Genomic DNA, 20,367 nt, shown 5'->3' on the forward strand with positions numbered 1-20,367 from the left:
CAGAATCAAGTTAATGTTGTTTGCCGCCACCTTGGAGATATTCAAATTATTTTTTTTCATTCCACCTAACTAGATAATTAGTCTTAATGAGTTAATGAACTTCTCAAATATTATAATTATATGAAAAGTGTCAATGAGAAAATTGTAGAGCGACATGAAATACTCCCGATACAGCTTTCTGTTTCTCAATACGTGCTACAGCAAAGTGTTTTTCCGAGCGCGAAAGAAGCCCGCGAATACACGCAAACTGACTCGAGCGGCCAGTCACGCAGCAATTTATCAAGAAGTTGGCCGTTCCTCCAAGCTCGGGCACTCCGTGCCATCTAGTGGAGGGCGGGACAATTAAGTTAGGTGGCACTTTGTGGTGTCATGGCAGAGGGCGACAGCTAAACAGGCGTTCGCACCCAACCCTGTTTGCAGCTAATTATACTCATTTTGATTATATTCTTAGTTGATGAATATTGCTACATGTTGTCCGCATGAAAATGTATAATTTGATACTATTTTCATGTTCGTACTAGATCTACAATTCAATCTTTTTTTCTGGAATTAGTTACAAGATAACGAAATCTCAGATACGCCAATCCCGTGTGAAGTCAGCTAAGAACTTGGCCTTAAAGAAAGAAGAAACGAACGCGAATGAGAAAATTCGACATAAATAAAATTAATAGAGCATCTGGAAAGAAAGTAAGGTCTGACACTGGAACGAAGAAACTAAGACAACTAACGCAAATATAATATGCAATTATTCAACATTGCATCATCTTTAATGAATCCCAGTTGCAGTATATATAAACACCTATACCATGTTCATTGACCGCGCCTTCTTTTGCATCGCACGCCTTTCTTTCTTTCTTTTTTTGTGTTATTTGATCATGCAGAATTTTTGGTTGTCCTTTGATTCCTAAGAAGAAGCACGCATGTTTGGGAACGCTCCCTCAAAGTAGCGTTCAGCAAGCTTCCTTTGCACGCTACATTCTGGAAGCGAGCGTCGAACTGAGCAATGAACCATTTAAACAATACTGTTGTTATTCGTGCTATTAGATGCGACCACGTCGAGCGATGGAACGACTTATACCTTGATTACTGCTCAGCACTCCTCCTCGCATTAATACGCGCCCACGTTGCCCAGGTCCCTGTCGGGATGTGAACATGCCTTAGTCCTTCGTGCCAGCGCTCTATTCTTTTATTGCGATAGCAAATGTATGGACACTCCAGGCGCATTTTCGCCATTGGTGTCGCCGCCACCGCGATGTTCCGTACAAAGTCCAAGGGCGATAACACCGTTGCCTAGCGCCATATGATGCACGTGCGAGTGAAAGCACGCGAAGGGACTGGACGATCGCGGCTCAACCTGGCGCGCGCGAGGGAGGGAGGAAAGTGGAGTACACACGCGCGCCTTCTCCCGTCGCGCGAAAGGCCATGGGGGATGGGCGGCGTTGTGCTCCGGTACCAAGTGCGGATTTCGCGCACCGCGCGTACGGGGAACTGACGATGGCGGCTCAATCTGGCGCGCCAGGGGGAGGAAAGAGGGGATGCAGGATTGCGTACTTTGCACAGCCGCGCACGGTCGTCCGCGCCGTATCTTGAACGCTATCTGCAGACGGCTCATATCTTTCTACGTGTTGCAGACAGCACGAAGATCACTTCGCTCGCTGCTGCTGCCGCTCTTGCTCACGCCAGCGTTTTGACAGCGAGTGTCCGCGGTCATAGAGTGTGATGTGTTCATGTTTGCTTGTGAGCGCTCATACCATGCTTGTTAATTTAGTTATTAAGGAACTGTTTCCACGTTTATACGGCCGGTAAAACTAGTGTCCTTAATTCTCATAGCTGTCTACAAATTCGCTATCGCAATCAATGCTTCGCCTTTCAGACGAAACTGTGACTTTTTTATTTTATTTTTGCAATATGGGGAGTAAAAAACTGCTAGGTATGGCGATTTCATGGAAGCTACCACCGCCATTTCGTTGCACGGGACAGCACTTCCGCACCACAAATGCAAACGTTCGTTCATCACTGGGTGACGAAAGAACGGCTTCGCGCTGTCGCTTCAAGTACGAGGTCTGCCCCCAAAATTCATGTGGTGCGTGCAAAAAAAAAAAAAAAAAATATGCATTTCACAAAGTTTCAGACACATCAACGTGGCCACCTTCGAAATGCCCCCCATTACACGAAATAGCCTCGTTCGACCTTCTCTCCCATTGCTTGAAGCACCCTCGGAGCAGATGGGAGAGCTTAGAAGATCATGTACGTTATGCATATATATAGGGTGATCATTTCTAAGTGTTATGGAATTTTTAGAAATTTCCTGCGGCAAACAGCACAATTCTTCTCCTTGAGCTGGATTATTTGAAGAGGCGGACATTACTAGCTCAAGAAACCGAAACGGATGTTCAACGAATTAACCAAAACGCCCTAATTAGCTTGGTAATTAATTAATTGTTTACGAATTGTTCACGAATTGTAGCCGGTGAGCTTGCAAGACATATCGACTTGAGTTTCCACGATGACACCAATTTCGAGATAATATTGCGATTGTAATTATATGAACACTCCAGGCGCATTTCTACTGTCGGCGTCGCCGCGAGGTTACGCGCAAAGTCCAAGGGCGACAACATCGTCGGCGCGCGCCGTATGCTGTACGTGCGAGTGACAGCGTGCGAGGGTGAGCCGGCGATCGCGGCTCAATCTCGCGTACGCAGCGGACGAAAACTGGGAGGAAGAGCGCCGCCTTCCGTCGCGCGCAAGGCTTCGGAGGGAAAGTAGGGAGGGGTGGCACGCTCTACTCCGGGCTGCTGCTCTATCTTGAAAGCGATCTGCGACGGGTTGAGAGTACGCGCTGCGCTGTGTTTTCGCGACCTAGTTCGCCTTGGTGCGAGCGGCTGCAGGAAGGCCAATTCGCTCGCTTGCTGCTGCAGCGCTTCCCCACTGCAGCGTTTTGACAGCGAGTTTCCCCGGCCATCCAGTGAGATGTGTTCATGTTTGCATGTGCGCGTGTGACACCATGCTTGTTAATTTAGTTAGTGCGCGTATGCTTACTTCGTATAGCTGTTCGCTAATTTGCTATCACAATAAACTTTACCATCACGTCCAACAAAAAGGTCACCAGGTCGTTTTTCAGTGGGTACCTGGCCATTGTGGAATCAGTGGCAACGATTCTGCCTATAACGCTGCTTGCACAGCACATCAAGAAGAGCACAGCGTTCCAATTCCGCTTTCGAGGACAGACGCCGCCAGGCAGCTTCGACACCTGGCACGCAGTCTCTCACTGACCGAGTGGAACTCGCCAAACTTACGACTTACACGACTGCATCGATTAAACCCCTCCCTGCAACTCCAACCTCCAATCGGACTTCCTCGACGTGAAGCTACGCATCTCTGTCGCCTTTGGTTAGGTGTTGTCTTCACAAAGCCATACTATACATTAATTGGAGTGACTGACAGTGCAGCATGCAAGGTCTGCGGCACCGAAGAAAATATCGACCACCTGCTGTGCCACTGTCCACGATGTGCCCCAGAAAGACAAGAACTTGCCAAAGCTTTCTGGTCAACTCTGGTCAACGGACGAATTTTCCAACGCAAGTGCTTCTGATATTTTAACTGTCCTTTGGTGGTCGTTGAGCACAAGAGAACGCACATAATTGATAATTTCATCTTCGTACCGTCCTAACCTTGCATCGTCTTTAGAGCCTTCACCACCTTCCAAAAAGCGCTGGACCCACTTGAACATAGTTATTTTCCTTGAAACGTCCATTACATAGGCCTTATAAAACACTTGATGTGTTTCTGCACCACTCTAGCCCATTTTCACAAGAAATTTGCTATGGATCCTTTCTTCTCTCTGTTCATCGATATCCATGTTGACAAAGGCTAAAAGTGGTCGCCCAAAAAGTGCACTCATAACATTCTGCCTTCTCCCACACCAGTCCGGCTCGTACTAGAGGTAAACCGTGTCCTTTCGAGTAGAAAGAGCGAGAGAGAGGCACCGTTACACCCTCTCCTACATTTTTACTGCCTCAATGCACGAATTTTGGAACATAACTTTAGTCTTGCGCTTTACTTCATTCACATTTCATCGCAGGTTGCAGTGGTTTAACAACGAAAATAAAAATAAAAAATAAATAAAAACGTTATTTTACGCTTTCTCTGGGTGCGATCTCACCTACGTAAACAATGTGATTGAAACTACGACATTATTGTAGCATTATGCACATCGTTGAAGGTCCATGAAGCAGGTAGTAACTTGGGGCGCTATAACGTAAAACTATTCCAAACTTTTCTATTCCAATTACACTATCAGCCCTCCACGATTGGTCAAAAACTTTTTTAGACCACCCACCACTTCACCTGTCTGTCACGCGACGTCACGAAAACCGCGATAGCTCCCCATCTGATATGACGTGTACACATGGATTATGCGTGATTTGACCGAACAAAAGAAAAATAGTTATTTCTGATTCTGCGCCTCTTCGCCATTAGCCCTCGGCTTCTTGTCAAATGTTTTCGGGCTGCACCCACTTCACCTGCCTCTCACGCGACTTCACAAAACCGCAAGAACTCACCGCGTCAAAGTGACGTGTACGCATTAAAGATGCATTAATATGCCGAACAAAACTGAATTTTCTTCTGAATAGCCGCAGGCTGCCCCGTTCCGAAGGGAATAAAGGATGGCTGCCGCCAATCGCTCAGGCACTGGCTGCTCGCACTTGCCGGAGAGCATGGGTTTATTTGCGTGTAATAAAACTTTTTGCGTGGCCGTGTAACGTTTTCGAGCAAATTTAGCACGTTTACGACCTCGTTCTGCTAACTCTTCTTTGCTGAGGATTCCTTTAGCGTCATTCTTAAGCTTCCGTTGCATGCCGCCGCGATTGTCGACGAGCCATCGCAAGCTAAGTAAGGGGAAGCGGACCAATCGCAGACGCCGGCACCACCGTCTTCATGCGGTCATCGATTTTCAGTGCACTAGCTCGGCCCCATCGAATTCCTCTCTACTTGAGCGTGCTACTCGCATCTTGTGAGCCAATTAGATAAGACAAGCCGCTCAGTGTAGGCAATTTTATTCGTTTTTCAAGCAAACAAAACTTACCTCCTGTGAACGAGGAGAGCGTTTGATTGGTCTGTTAGACTACCCTGCGGGTGACCGCCCGATGCTTGCGTCGACTATTGCTAAAGTTGACGTGAGGAGATTGGAATAAAAACATATTGGAATAATTTTACGTTATAGGGCCCTTGCTCACATTTGAAGCCTCAGGAATGATCATTTGGAAGCGTCACTGGGTTTGAATGTGAACTATGTAGAGCGCACTCTATGCTTGCTTACAGAACTACATTGTTGAACTTGACGTGCGTTTTTGATGTTAAGGACTGCATAGAGCTAGCAGCTAATCACTTCCACCTCTTAAAAAGCTTTCGTAACTGAGACGAGGTCAACTAAGCATCAACAAGTAGTATCAGCCAAGAGCTGCGACACCAGTGTACCCGTTCTTTCCTCATTATGCATGAGGGGAGAACAGGCGCTTTTTCGGGGTTTCTTTCTTGAGCAAGAGGGAAATGCTGCCCGCTAATATCAGGAAAAAGAAGGCGCGCGTGGGATAACATTTTTTAAATATAAATCTTTAACGCCTCCAAATATCGAATGGAAATATCTTGCTCTTTTCACTGTATTTCCAGCATAATGTACAACGATGCGGTCTTGTTGAAGAGGTGTTGAATGTCGTGCTCGCGATTTATATTTTCACCCTTACATTTCACTCTTCCTTCTTCGTCATTTTTGTTCCGTTTTGTCTTATTAATTCTCGCGCGTTCTCTTTTGCACTTAGTGAAGACACATAATTTTGCATTTCCTTCTGTTAAATCAGGTTTTGTCGCGTTACCAGGGCCGGTATATTGCAAGGATTCCTTTCGCGGATTCTATTGCTTTCTCATCAACATACGTTCACGGCTGGCCAATCCCAGTGATAATGCGGGTTGAGCGCCACTGGGACCACTGATGCAGCTTGACAAGAAATAGCAGTGCAATATAATCATTGCATTATTCTGCGCAGGTGATGTAGTGGCTTGCAAGGCATGCGCCATTGCAGAAGTATCCTTACTGCAAAGCGGTAGTCTTTACAAAAGCATCTAAAGGGAAAGACATCTTCCCCTCGCCGTTCTCTCCCCTTTCCCAGCGCCAGCGACAGTGAGACAGAAGTTCGAATAGTCTGTCCAAAATGTCACATTCGTCGCAAGCAAGCGCACTGACGTCAGCCACTCTCCGAGAAAATGGCGGCGTTTGTTCAGCAGGCACAAACGCTGCCTGCACGACCACTGCAATTATAGCTTAACTTGCAGTAAAGACTCACAATGACGTACAAAGAACAGATGCATTGCCTCCTGCGCGAAGCTTGACTCTGCGTGCAGCCTGCCCATCCATCCTGCGCTGCATTCTGGCAGCTTTGGCTCACTTTACTACACAGTAAGCTGTGAGGACGAAATGGTTTGTCAGCGCTGTGCATCCTCCGTCTTCCTCACATTAGATGGCAAATTATTTTCGGCAAAAGATAATACCTCACCGCAATTTCACCGACGAGGAATGTTGTGTCGTGTAGCATACAGGCAATAGGTTTTCGCACAATGGATGTGCACGGACGTGGCTCGGTGTGTACGCTAAGTATAATGCAACGTACGGGACAAAGAAGTAAAGGACAACGGGTAGGCAGCAACTCTCTTTGGGTCTTTATATCTTGCTTCTCCCTACATGCCGCGCGCCATCCGCGCGTCACGGGAGATACCATTGTGGAATAGGCTGAGACACGTCGCGCCATAGCAGTGCTTCTGTGGGTCGCGTTCAATGAAGGAAACAAGGAAGCGGCCGCGCAGGCTTGATGCATTCATGTTGCGCATCATAACGCGTTTCATTGCGCATAAAACTAATCTCCCGCCGTGGTCGCTCAGTGGCTATGGCGTTGGGCTGCTGAGCACGAGGTCGCGGGATCGAATCCCCGCCACGGTGGCCGCATTTCGATGGGGGCGAAATGCGAAAACACCCGTGTACTTAGATTTAGGTGCATGCTAAAGAACCCCAGGTGGTAGAAATTTCCGGAGTCCTCCACTACGGCGAGCTTCATAATCAGAAAGTGGTTTTGACACGTAAAACCCCATAATTTTAATAAAGCTAATCATACTACTTCGCGCGCTGCTATGAATGCTTACTGCAAATGGTTATTGCCCGAAACTGTTTAAGTTTTGCTGTGCGGTAATATTATTGCGTATACTTTTATACGTAAGTATACGCATGCTGCTTGCGGCGAGACAAAAAAGTGTCCGCGTTCCGAGATGTCGGTTGGCATTAATAAATTATTTTACTAGTCAAAAAGCAGCGATCGGGCAACGTGTTAGGCGTTCTACAAAGTAGTAATTGGGATGCAATAAGGCAATAAGGATTGACATTGTCAATGGGGTCATCGCTGTTAAAGCCCACTTATTCTTGCAATGCAGTTTGAATGCCGTCTTACACAAGTCATAAAGGAAGAAGGAAGAAAGGACATAAAAGGAAGAAAATAATGACAATAAAAGAAAAGAAAACCATTGCAACTTCCAAGACTAATTATTCGCAAACGACGCGCTCGTATCCTGCGCTGCGCATTTAAAACACGCCTAGTCCTTGAATGCAAGGAATGCGTTCTTGTGTGCGCAGCCAAACGCTCGTTAAGTCTCTGTTGCATTATCACCCTACACCGCATTGTCAAAAATAGCGCGGCAGGAACCAAAATATTGGCCAATAATAATAATAATAATAATAATAATAATAATAATAATAATAATAATAATAATAATAATAATAATAATAATAATAATAATAATAATAATAATAATAATAATAATACACAAACAAACTCGGCCGCGACGCCACTTACGAGGAGGAAGCATCCGAGCGAGCGGGCGTGGCAGTCCTCCAACTCTCGCAAGGTGGCATCGGCGGGTCGCAGGCGCGGGTCCTGACCCTGCTGCAGGTCCAACAGCTCCACGTCCACGCCGAGAGAGGCGCAGTGCCGCTGAAGTTCCGGCAGCACATTCTCTTGCACCACCCGGCGCTCCTGCTCGAAGTCTGCGCACACAAGACGATAGGCATGTAGGCTACGAGCAAGCAGGCTGCCGCGCTTTGTAGTAAAATGCACAAAAGAAGTTCTTGACGCCTTGCAAAGGCGGTGGATACCCCTTGTTACTTGAATAATTATGAAAGTTATTTATTTATTTATTTATTTATTTATTTATTTATTTATTTATTACACATTGGAAATGTTGGCGACAGGGTCAGCATGTCGCCACCTCCTTCACAACGTTAAATCGTCGTATGAATGAAAGATGATGAGAGGTGAAGTGGAACCAGAAACACATTTAACATTTCCTTATCAAACGCGACAAAGCCCCTCGCAATACGCTGTACGCAGTATTTTGTACACTCGGTACATATCCCCCCCCCCCCCCCTGCGCATTTTCTTTTTCTGGAAGAGGCAGAAATTACCTGCATGTGAAATAACAATGTCCAGCTAGCTAATAAAAAACAGTCCCAAGTTAAATTCCTCACAAATAATCACTTCAGCGCCCATCTTGCAATGAGAAAATCGAAGCAGGGCAGTAGTGAAATAATGTCTACTAAACATAAATCCAAAGATTGGGGACATCTGCTCCAAAAATCTTTTGAAATATGTGGTGGCATTCCGGAAGTTTTCCATAGAACACCGATGCACACTTCGCAGCACATTTTAACGATGGTTATCTCGAAAGTTGGTAGAAGTCTTGGGAGTGCAGCTAAGTAGACATGACTTCACTACTTTATTAGTGTCGCAGTTACAAGTGCCCTAAAGTAAATAATGACAAACTTAATTAGTGAATCTTTAATTAACCGTCTGGACCATAGCGAGTTCTTATAACGGTAATTTCAGCTTCTTCCAGAAAGGCACTTCGGAAGGCGTGAAAGCGCCACCTGCAACCGGCAATAAAAAAAAAGAAGAAGAAATAAAGAAACTGTGCGCGAACGAAAGAAGGCAAAGCGCAGACTTTTTCATACGGGACGAAATAATTCAACAGCACGATTGCGAGTTCGTCAAATTGATTGGCGTTCGTCTCGAAAGCGAAACTAGCGTGATCAAGAACGAAACTCGGAAAAGTGGGACAAAGGAAATTGCGTTCTTCAAAGTTGTGTCCGTTTCTATTGGCAACACAGCCCACGCTAGGCGTGCCGTGCCTCATTGTTCGCGTTTTTCGTTGCTTCTGTTTTACTGTAGGTGCGCGCCGTTCGTCCAATACGATCGCTCGAGAGTTTAGTTTGCGTTCTTTCTTTTTCGATCTCTCTTTTCCTTGTCTCGGCGATGCTAACGCTGTTTCTTTCTTTTTGAGTTTTTAAATGTCAGCGGAATCAATCACGCCACAGAATTACCGAGCCGTGCTTTTCACGGGAACGGTTGAAGCACCATGTGACATAATACACGCAGGAAAGTCCCGCGCGCACAGCCGTGTAGACCAACACAAACTTACATTTGTGCTACACACACGAATTACATACATACACATTGGTTGTAAACAGCCCTCCGCTCAGACAACGATGGGCAAGAGTGTGCTCCTTAATATTTCCCGGTGATGCTACTGCGCTCTAGCAGAAAAGAAAGAAAGAACAACACTTTTTGTTTTCTGAAAAATGGGCGCTTTTGAATAGTGCCTTTTCTTATTGTACGTGAGAGAGCAAATAGCTGAAGGGTGTACAATCAATAGTTATTTCAGATGTCAGTCAGTCTCGGGGTACAGTCACCATTCATTCAAACGCGAACCATTCCGAAACTATATACTCCTGGCTCACCAGGTCTACAGGTTCAACTGAACTTGTTGAAGTGGCTTTATTCCGCCTCTAGATCGCACACTTGCGACCATTCCATGCATTGAAACCGGCTACAGAGTGCTTACATGCCGCACTTCCAAGTAACTAAGCTTCTTAATAAGTTACTTCTGGTCACGAGTCAAAATATAAGCTGCCGGCATATCGGGAGCTTCTATCGGATAAATCGTTTTCTCGGCAACATTGCGGAAACTTTGACGAGTTTGTTGCATTTAAAAGAAAGCGTTGAACTCTATTGACTGTGAAAGCGGAGTTTTTATTTACGTCCATCAATGTTTCTAAAAAAAATTTGAAAATGAAGAAAGTAAACGACAAAGAACATTAAGTACCATATTTACAACGCTGTAACGCAGCAAAAAATTAAAATGTTTAGACTGGACCATATAATACAACTAAAGCAGACAAAACTGATGTAACATAAAGCACACTAATATACCACTAATTTGTGAGTAGAACTTCCACAGTGCCCTCGTGAACGTCGCACCAATTTCACGTAAGCTGTAAATGCAAAAATCTCGCTTGTGCGCTGAAATCCTTTAACAGATGCAATTTGATGCACTGCGATATTTGTTTTTGGCGCAATTTGAAAACTTCGGGCTATTATTTTGTTTCTTGCAAACTTACCAATTATTGGCAATTCTTTCTAAACAAACTGAGATCCTAAATCAAAAATCTGCTTCCTAAAGTTTTAAAATTTTAGCTCTCTCTCTTTCAAATTCAACAATATAAGGTTCATTCAAACGGGTCCAGCGGTTGTCTCAAGAAATTACCTGTGCGCTTCCCACGTACTTGAATAGAGAACTGGGAGCCGGCCCCGGAGCTGAAGCTTCCTCTCCAGACTGAATGGTCGATGGGATTTTATTGCTCCAAAGCAACGCAGGGGCGATAAAAAAATATTAAATCTGTGGTTTTACATGCCCAAAAATGACCTGATTACGAGGGACGCCGTTGTAGGGAACTATAGATTAATATTGACTACCTGGGGTTGCACACAAACAATGCACGATACACGAGCGTTTTTCGCGTTCTGCGTCCCTCGGGATGCGGACGCCGTGACCGGTATCGAACCTGCGACCTCGATCTCAGCAACGCGACGATATAGCCACTGGGCTACCATGCATGGCGGTCTAACACAGGAGAAATGAGAGATGCCGCAATGGAGGGCTGCAGACAAGTGTAGATAACCTGACGTTTTAAACATGCCCGCGCATGACAAGCAAGCGAGCGATTTCGCATTCCACCTCGGTTGTTAGGGATTAAATTTCAATAATTAAAGTTAAGAAATGGGTACACCACGGGCTCTAGCGGAGGCACTGGGTGATGCTAAAAAAAAAATAAACAGGGACAAAAAAAAGCAGGCCGATTAGAAATAAAAAAGTTACTTTTTCGACGACGCATCATTAGCGCCCGTGGACATCGTATATTTCGGTATAATCGCCGCGTCACTCTTATTGTCATGGTAGGGAATTACTTTATGGAGCACATTTCAGTTGCTGTATTTAAGTTAATCAGGTGTCACGGCACGCCCGCTTAGTTAATATCTCCGTGACTAGAACCAGTTTCGAGATATCCATCCGCGGCCTAGAACGGCGAGCTGCTGTTGGCTGTTTCAGATACATTTGCAGAAAGCCTTCCTTCCACGCTTCGCGAAAACGTTGCATCGAACACCGATGTATACAAATCAAATCAAATCAAATCCGCAATCAAACGCTTGAAAGGCACAAATGAAGCAAAAAAATTATTAGCTTTTACTTTTTTATTTTATTTATTTCTTATTTTTTTTTTTGTAGCCCATGCATGCGCACTGAAATGAAATGATAGAACGCACGTGTGCATGTTGAACAAGTGTAATTCACTGTCACTGTCACAATTTCACAGTGGACGACTGTCCTAGAAAAAAATGTAAAAATTTTTGTTAATGCCAGCACAGAACAGCGTTGGTCATGGGCTCTTTCTTGTCCGTGTGTGTGTGTGTGTGCGTGTGTGTGCGTGTGCGTGCGTGTGTGTGTGTGTGCGTGCGTGCGTGTGTGTGTGTGTGCGTGCGTGCGTGCGTGCGTGTGTGTGTGTGTGTGTGTGTGTGTGCGTGTGTGTGTGTGCGTGTGTGTGCGTGTGTGTGCGTGTGCGTGCGTGCGTGCGTGTGTGTGTGCGTGCGTGCGTGTGTGTGCGTGCGTGTGTGTGTGTGCGTGTGTGCGTGTGTGTGTGTGTGTGTGTGCATTTGTGTGTGTGTGTGTGTGTGTGGCACTGTTTAAAATGAATGACCTATAAACTTTTGTTCCTGGGGTACTTTGCTCACTATTTAAATCGCATAGGCATGGCCCTTGTGCTTGCGTGTCTCTCTGTGCATTCCAGGCTACGGTTCGTAGTCTAGCACGCATTGAACTTCACTGTAGCTCGCACCAGGTTACTGCGACTTGTGAGCAGACTCTACGGTAGTTGCAAAGGAAGGTACAAGCATTCACGCAGAGGGAACAACGACATGCCGAGTCCCATTTCATACCAATAAGGCCTTTATCAGTGGCAGTGAAAAATCGTCGGATTTCCCGAGCACACAGCCAGCTAGCCACAGGTGACGCGCAGAATACTGACAAATAAAGGGCGATATTTAAGAAAGCTACATAACTGGTTATTGACCAATAGGCCAAGCCTTAATTTATCAAAGAGAAACTACATTATTTTTCATGCAATTAATACAGAAGAAAGTATCACTCTGAAAATTTTCTACGAGCATACTGAATTAAAGCGTGTTTCACACCGGAAATTTCTGGGAATTTGGTTCAATGAGAATCTTTCTTGGAATTTTTACACCACCAAATTAATGTCTCATCTAAGTAAAACAGTAGGTTGTTTGTATAAGGTATCTCATTTGTTGCCCCCCTGGTTAAAGATATCCATGTATTACGAACTTCTGTAGTCAAGGTTATCATACTGTATCCTTGTTTCGGGAACTACGACCGTCCAGCAATTACCTTAAACTAATTTCAATTCAGAAACGCGCTATGCGTACTATCGATGGGTTTCATGGCAGACCTTCAGATTTGCCTACGTCACCGCTATTTCAGAAACATGGCATCCTTAAAGTAAAAGAAGTATATAATTTCTGTGTACTTAAGTACATCCACCATCATAAATTCTTCTTTTCTTGTCCAGATAATTCCTGTTAGACCTTTGTGCGCACAAAGACAGGACGTCGAACGAAGAAGGGACACACAACATGCTCAAACTTCAACTGGCTTTTATTGTGAAAGCAACATATATATACGCTTCCATAATCAGAAAAAAAAAACCAGGATGGCAAGAAAACAAACAAACCACGTGCAAAACTGCATAGCCACATGTGCCGGCGAAACCAAACCTTGTCACTGTTATTCCTTTTCACCGTCCACATAATTCGCTTCACCGTTCAGATAATTCCAGCAGCCGTTATGCTTTTCGGACGAAACGTAAGCTTGTTCCAATCACACGCACCAATTATGGCAAGCAATCATTAAGCTACCGAATTCCCACGGTAATAAATTAATTTCTCTTTGAAGCTGAATATTATCTTCCACAAAAACGTTTTAAATCTACAATTAAAAAACACCTATTAGAACAAATGGAATGAGATATTTATTTAGTCAACAGACTTTGTATTTATTTGTATGTATTTTAGTACCTTTCAAATCTTTTTCTATAACGCACGTGTTGTAAGCTTTGTGACATTGGTTCTGTGTTTTAGGACTGACATTTTTATGCTTGTAAAAAAATTATGTATCTTTATACCGCACATAGGATAACTTGTGTATTCGATTTATTCTTTTCTAGTACAAATTTTATGCGTGTTAACTTACTGCGTTATGCTTTTTACAACGCTTGAGAAATTCATTGCGAATTTGTTGTGAAGTGCTTGTGCATAATGCCAGCTGTTCTACGGTTGACCAGGACCTTGTCAGGCTCTTGCCTTTTGTTTTGGCACCCTGTTTTCGTTGAAAAGAAAATAAACTTTCTCTTTCACTTTCACTTCACTTTCAAACAAAATCAAGCCCCCCCCCCGCCCCCCCAAAAAAAGAAGAAGAGAAATTATAATAGAATTTGAGGGAGAAAGAAACTTTACAGAAGAGTGCATTCTGCTTATTAAATTATACTACTTGTATTGTCGCACTCATATATTTGTGCTGCTGAAGATCTGCATAATTAATTAGCTAAATCTGGCAGCAAAGCATCATAATTTAAAGATGTATCGCTCTGGCGCGCACTGCGTAATGTCTCCAAACATGCATACGGACTCAAAATCTCTGTCCGTGGCGGACTATATTATAGCTCAGTTGGTCAGCAGCTATGATACAGTTCGGGGGCGGAATTCACCAAGTTTTTCATTCGTACGTGTTGTTTGCTATTCGCGAGCTTTCTGTGCTATGTTACGTTTCGCCTACGACGCGCGCTATAGCCGGCGCGGATGCAACGGACGCCGGGGCTTCGTTCAAAGCGGCGGACATTTTGGCCCGTTCAGCGCCGCCGCAACGCCTCCCCGCCAAGCGCGTCCAGGCATGTTTCAATGCCACGTGTCTTCAAGTGTGCGTGTGTGTGTGTGTGTGCATGTTCGTACCCACGCTTGTCAAGGCTCGGCAGCCGGGGAGAGGAGCTCCCCAAGTGTGAAGCGAGGAGGTCTGACCGGCGCCGGCCCGGCGGATGCGTCATCTTCTTGTCTCAGCGTGTCTCTCAGCGTGTCCGTGCCCGCCGTCACGTGGCCTTATCCCGAGACGTTCCTTCTTGCCCTCACCTCCGAGAGTATAAAAGCAGCTGCCCCGGACGCCAAGAGAGAGGCTCCGAATTCTTCCGTCGAGTAGCGTGCTCTCCCGTCTCTCCACTTCGGTCGACCTGACCGGCCGCTCTTTTGCGACGCTAGAATAAACAAGTTGTTCTGTTAGCAGTCGACTCATGCTTTGCCAGGACCTTCGGATGCTTCCAGTAATGCCCCAAGGCAAGCCCCAAGGGTAGCGTTGGCCGCCAGGCCAACGCTACCCTTGGGGCTTGCGACCCATTCGCAACAGCTAGTAACATGTCCATCACCATGATCGCCTTTTATGTTCTCATACGAACTATCCGTATGAATACGAACTTTCTGTGCCGTATGAGTGTAGCCACGTGCGTAGGTCATCGGTAAGCGAAATACAAAAAAATATTTCAGCAGTTAATTGCAAGCACATGTTTATGAATAATTCACGTTTCGCTGCGGCTGAACAGTGTTTTTAAGCATCTATTGTACGCAACTGCGCGGTGTTAATTTATTAAACTCTGGGGTTTTACTTGCGAAAACCATGATATGAGTATGGGGCACGCTGTAGTGGGGAGGGGGGGGGGGAGGGGGCTCCGGAATAATTTTGAGAAACTGGGATTCCTTAACCTGCACCTAAATGTAAGTACCGGACCATTTCACCCCCAACGAAGTGCGGCTGCAGCGGTTAGGATCGATCCCCGCGACCTCAAGCGTGGCAGCGGAAAGTCATAGTCACTGAGCTACCGCGGCGAATAACGCCACTGAGTAATCATGTGTTGTCTTCATGCCTCGTGAAACCTTTGGTAAACAGTATCCCTTCCAGCAATTTCCCCCCAGCCCGTTCCTGTTATTGCAACTATAGGTCCAACGCAAACTTCCGGTATTGCCCTATGCGCTAATAGTCCTGTTCGTTTTGCACACGTCCCGTCGTTTGCGCTGCTTCTTCATGATGTGCGTAAACCAACAAGCCGAGCTAAGAGCCCTCGTGCCAATGTTGGTCCCCGTTGCAGGGCTTTCTTTTGGAATCATCAATTCTACGGATGCTTAATTCATGCCTCTCACTTTCACCGACACTATATTGTCCTTAATTGAAAGCGGGTCACATGTGCGACCGGCGCATCGACTGCCGGAACCCTTTTGTCAAGCACCAAACTGTCGAAGAACGCGGACCTTGAACTCGTCTTTTTCGAGACCAGTCGCGATACGGTGAAAATGGCCCTAAGAGGAGATAATCGGCGTCAAGAAAGGTCACCCACTTGCTTTTCTGCCGGAGCGCGCTTTCTCTGTTTCGCCGTGATAAAAACGTAAACACGGCGTGGCCGCATGCACATAATCGGTTTAAACGAGTGTGCAGTTCTATAGCGGCAAGAAACACATCTTTTTTTTGTGTGTGTGTGAAGGATTTCCATGTATACAACTTTACCACTGACAAAAGTCACTAGAGCAACGAAGTTCGAGGTTATACTGCGGACATGCGCTCCAGATTGAAGCACAGAAGAGTTGACTGTTGGGCTAGTTGGTCGTCCATATTTGAAGTAGTGGCTTAGCGCGAATTATTCGCGCTAAGCCACTACTGCAAAGATTGAAGCACAACCGCGTATTACGAAATGACCTTGAAAACTAGCAGATCAACGAAGCTCGCAACATTCGCGCGGAATGCACAGCAATTGTTTTGAGGGAACCAACCATCGTCTTTTAGCTATACGGCGCAGTATTCTATGGCAGCGTTCACCCTGGTATAAAAATGACCGCTAAACTCGGTGTCTGCGCCATTGACGAGATCTCTTGCGTCAGGCGCGACGTATCCGAGAGGGTCTTTCACTTGGGCATACACATCACGCCGATATAGCCTGGAAAAGCGCTGAAACTTTGCGATAACGTCAATTATACCAGGACTCCATGTTTATAAGTTATATCACATGAAACTGTTGAAAAAAAAAACATATTGTGCGCATAGTACTCATATAAAAGCGTCGATGAGCTAAGCGAGGAGAAAAAATTATATAGCAGAAGCTTTCGTATTATTTTGCAATCAAAAATCTATAAATGATAACTCCACAGTCTAAAGAGCAAGCGCGTCGCGTTAAACGCGTCAACTGTGACAGGAAAAAAATTACCGACGATTACGTTACTTCCTAATGCGAAATTTGAGCGCAGCAAATAAGCTGTTTCACCTTTTCGATAGATTGAGGCAAAGAAATCGAGCAACACATGTATGCGCTATCACAGAATTTTTTTTTTATTTTTCACACGTATTCCTTTAACAAAGACTCCACTAACAGTTCTTGACAGTCATGAAGGAAGCTTTGTGGTCGGAGAAATAGATTGATATATGTTCGACTTGGTACCACCGCACAGGGGTTGCACTGGAGGAGGAGCGAAGAAAGGAATTAAGTTCGAGCCGGCGCTTTGACAACCGGAGACTCGCAGGAAGAGGGGGGAGGGGGGCGGCGTGTACACCCAGCGGCAAACGATGGGGGCAGAAGCGCGCGCAGCAAGCGGACAACACGATAAAGGGAGGAGGGAAGAGATAGCAGCGACTGACTGATGCCGCTGACGCCGATAGTGAGTCAACCCCAGCTGCGGAGTTGGTTTCAGGGACAACGCCGCCGATGCCGACACAAACAATATGATACCCTTGCTTCCGCAGCGCTAAGAACCAGGTCTAGCCGTGGGAAGGTGGTCACGTATTTGTCGACGTGCCGGGGCCTACGTGAAATAACCGGCGCGTCGGCAACTGAAGAGCACCCTATCCGCCACACAAGAACAGGGGGGGGGGGGGACCCTTTCCTCCTCTTTCTGCATGGCGGCGACGGTGTTCTATGCAGTCACGTTATCTTGAATCTCTAGCGGCGTCAGCGGCATCCAGCGGTATCAGTCGGTCGCTGCTAGCGCTGGGGGGATGAAAGGGGGGCGGAGCTGGTTACGAGGCCGACGACAACGCCGACGACGACGCGAAACCCAGGAACGGACGCCAAAGAGCTGCGCTCTAAAAAATACGAGTATAAAAGCACTGCGCAAGCAATCGGTGTATCAGCAGTGTGCCGAACTATGTTAGTGCATATATGTCCGTTCTTGTAGCCGTAAGCAGACGTACGTCTGGTTGCAGTGAGTGCTCCGGCCTCTACCGTATAGCAGTTACGCGTGCGCGGTAGCCTCGAAAGTGCCGAGGCAATATCAACGTCCACCGCACGCCGCGGAAGCAGCTGCCCCAAACGGAGCGCGAATACGCAAGCCGGACGCATCTCAATAATACTATTTGCAAGATACAGGCGACAAGGAGAAACACTTGGCGGCGTTCGCGGCTACTGCGCTCGTCTTCTGCTCGAGTGGGCGGTGGCGGCTGGTCGCTCTTCCGCCAAGGGCACCGCCACCCGCGGCCATGCGTCAAGAAGGATTACGCGCAACGCCGGCAGAAAGCGTACATCACTCGCCGTGCGCGCGGGCTGCGCGGTCACTCCATCAGCGCGTGTCCGGTCTCCGCACACTGCGGGCCGCGTTCATCTCGCCGAAAGCCAGATAGTCGCCCGCCACGTACCGGAAGGGGGTGAGTCTCCGCGTGACGGTACCAGCGGCCATCATTCAACGCTTCTCACTGGAGCAACCACCTCGGTTAGCGCACGGCGCTCTCTTTATTTGAGACGACGACGGCTCCCCAGCCTCGACGAATGGGTCATTCTTTCGCGCTGCGACTTCTTTAGATGGGACACCCGCTGGCGCTTCTCTCTCTCTCTCTCTCACACACACACACACACAGACACACACACACACACACACACACGCACACACACACACGCGCACAACACGCACGCACGCACGCACGCACACACACACGCACACGCACACACACACACGCACAAACACACACACACACACACACGCACACACACATATATATATATAGAGAGGACCACTTATAAACTCCCACGCTGGGGTTGAGACAAGCACCTGATATACCTGTCGGCACGACAGTGATGGTGAGAATTCAGGATTCGGTATGCGTACTTTGGGTTCATGATACTGAGCTGGGAGGGTAAATGTGGGCTGAGAGGTGCACGCCCGTTGTGTAATGTACTGGCTGCGGCTGAAAACTCAGGAAATCACATACGGTTTAAACTGAGTAGTTTGGTGTCTTCTATCGAGGTCCAGATTGTGTAGAAGGATTACTTCGCCGTTTCCAATTGTTTCCAAACGACCTACAACCATGGAATGGAATAAAGCTATAGCCGTCGTATTGGTTTGGAAAGATTCACAGACGAGCTTTTAAACTTGATGAAATGAGCGCTACGAATACGCAGACGAAAGAACACATGTACGACAGACAAGCTTTTAAAAACTGCAATAAACAAAAGCGCTTTGTAGCGTCACGGTCGCTGCATCTATAGGAACCAATGCGCTAAACCTTTTACTCTCTATAGGGCCAACAAAAATGCAGGACCCGGTGTGCGTAACAGCTCAAACTCTCCACAGCACGCCAGTTGCTAAACGAAACACGCTTAAGAGGAAGCATTAGCTCGGGCCCAACTCTGACGCGGCCTATTCACATACATGTAAAACGCAAAAAGGCTTTTCTGAGATAACCCCTGGACCAATTTCAATGAAATTTGCTGCATTTGAGAGAGAAAGTTAAATTATAGTGACTGTTCAAAGCGGAATTTCGATTTAGGGCCTGAATTTTGTTACAAGGATTTTCAAAAATTAGAAAGCTTTAAAAAATAGAAGCACGAAGTGTACAAATTAATAGCTCTGCATCAAGAACAGATATCACGTTTCTGTAAATGGCATCCATCATATCGTTGAAGGTGGAAAAATTCGGTGTGTCATATTATATCTTACGTGAATTTGTTACATTGTTTACAAGAGTTCTGCAAAAGCTGCTTTTTAATATTGCAAAATTTTTTTAGATTCATGAATAACATATCAATTTTGTCCGCTTTAGATGCACTATTAGGTGATATTTACAGGATTGTTTTGTCAGTTTTTGTTACTGAGTTACAGAGTTGTAAACTTGATAGTTTCGTTTTTTGAATATTTTCAATTTTTGCCATCTTTTAATAAAAGAAATGAGGGATTAAATCGAAAATTCGAAACCAACAGACCCTGGATTTTAAGTCTGTCTTTTAAATGCAACAAACCTCGTCAAATTCGGTGAAATGGTTGCCGAGAAAAACGAATTCTCCTTTTACATGTATTTAGATAGGAGCAGCCGAGCTGTAGCTTCCTCTTAAGATGACTATGTAACACCGTGCAGATGACTTCCCGCCGGTCGTTGCTGTTCCTTCTTCCCTGTCGCAGTCGTGCGCATCATAACGCCGACGTGTCTGCGGGATATTCTACACAAAGCACTGAAACCCAGGAAAAGCCGCGAGTGAGCAACACACCTGTCGGTCTCTGTCCTGCTGAGGACGAAGGAGCCTCTTTAAAAAGTACGTGCGCGCCGTGTTTTGCAACAACTCAGTCATTTCGATTACAAATGTCTATTATCTCGGCGGAGGCCGTCTTTTGGCCCTGGCGGTTCCGCTGAGAGTTAATTGTTTGCAGTTCCCAGCAGCCTCGCGTGCCGTTACTAAACCAAGCCCCGAGGGCGGCAACTTCGATTACCCCCCCCCCTTTTTTTTTTCTTTTTTTACGGCCAGAGGTACCCAGCTGTACACAACCGGGCCGACACTACGCTGCCTCGGCGGCACGCCTTCACAGCGGCCACGGTTGTTCGAGCGCGGATGTGGTCGCAACATTGACCCGG

The 20,367-nt window shown here is 46.2% G+C and overlaps 1 protein-coding gene across 3 annotated transcripts in view; it reads right to left on the reverse strand.

Moving 5' to 3' along the window:
• Positions 1–20,367, reverse strand: part of LOC135912490 (protein qui-1-like) — a 725,699-nt gene that overhangs the window by 229,491 nt on the left and 475,841 nt on the right. For all 3 annotated transcript variants that reach the window (XM_070521613.1, XM_065444934.1, XM_070521612.1), the window contains one exon: positions 7,896–8,086. In XM_070521613.1, the coding sequence (XP_070377714.1) occupies positions 7,896–8,086 (191 nt within the window). The remainder of the gene's footprint in view (positions 1–7,895; positions 8,087–20,367) is intronic.

This window comes from Dermacentor albipictus, chromosome 1 (genome assembly GCF_038994185.2).
Source record: "Dermacentor albipictus isolate Rhodes 1998 colony chromosome 1, USDA_Dalb.pri_finalv2, whole genome shotgun sequence".
In the NCBI taxonomy this organism is placed as follows: Eukaryota; Metazoa; Arthropoda; class Arachnida; order Ixodida; family Ixodidae; genus Dermacentor; species Dermacentor albipictus.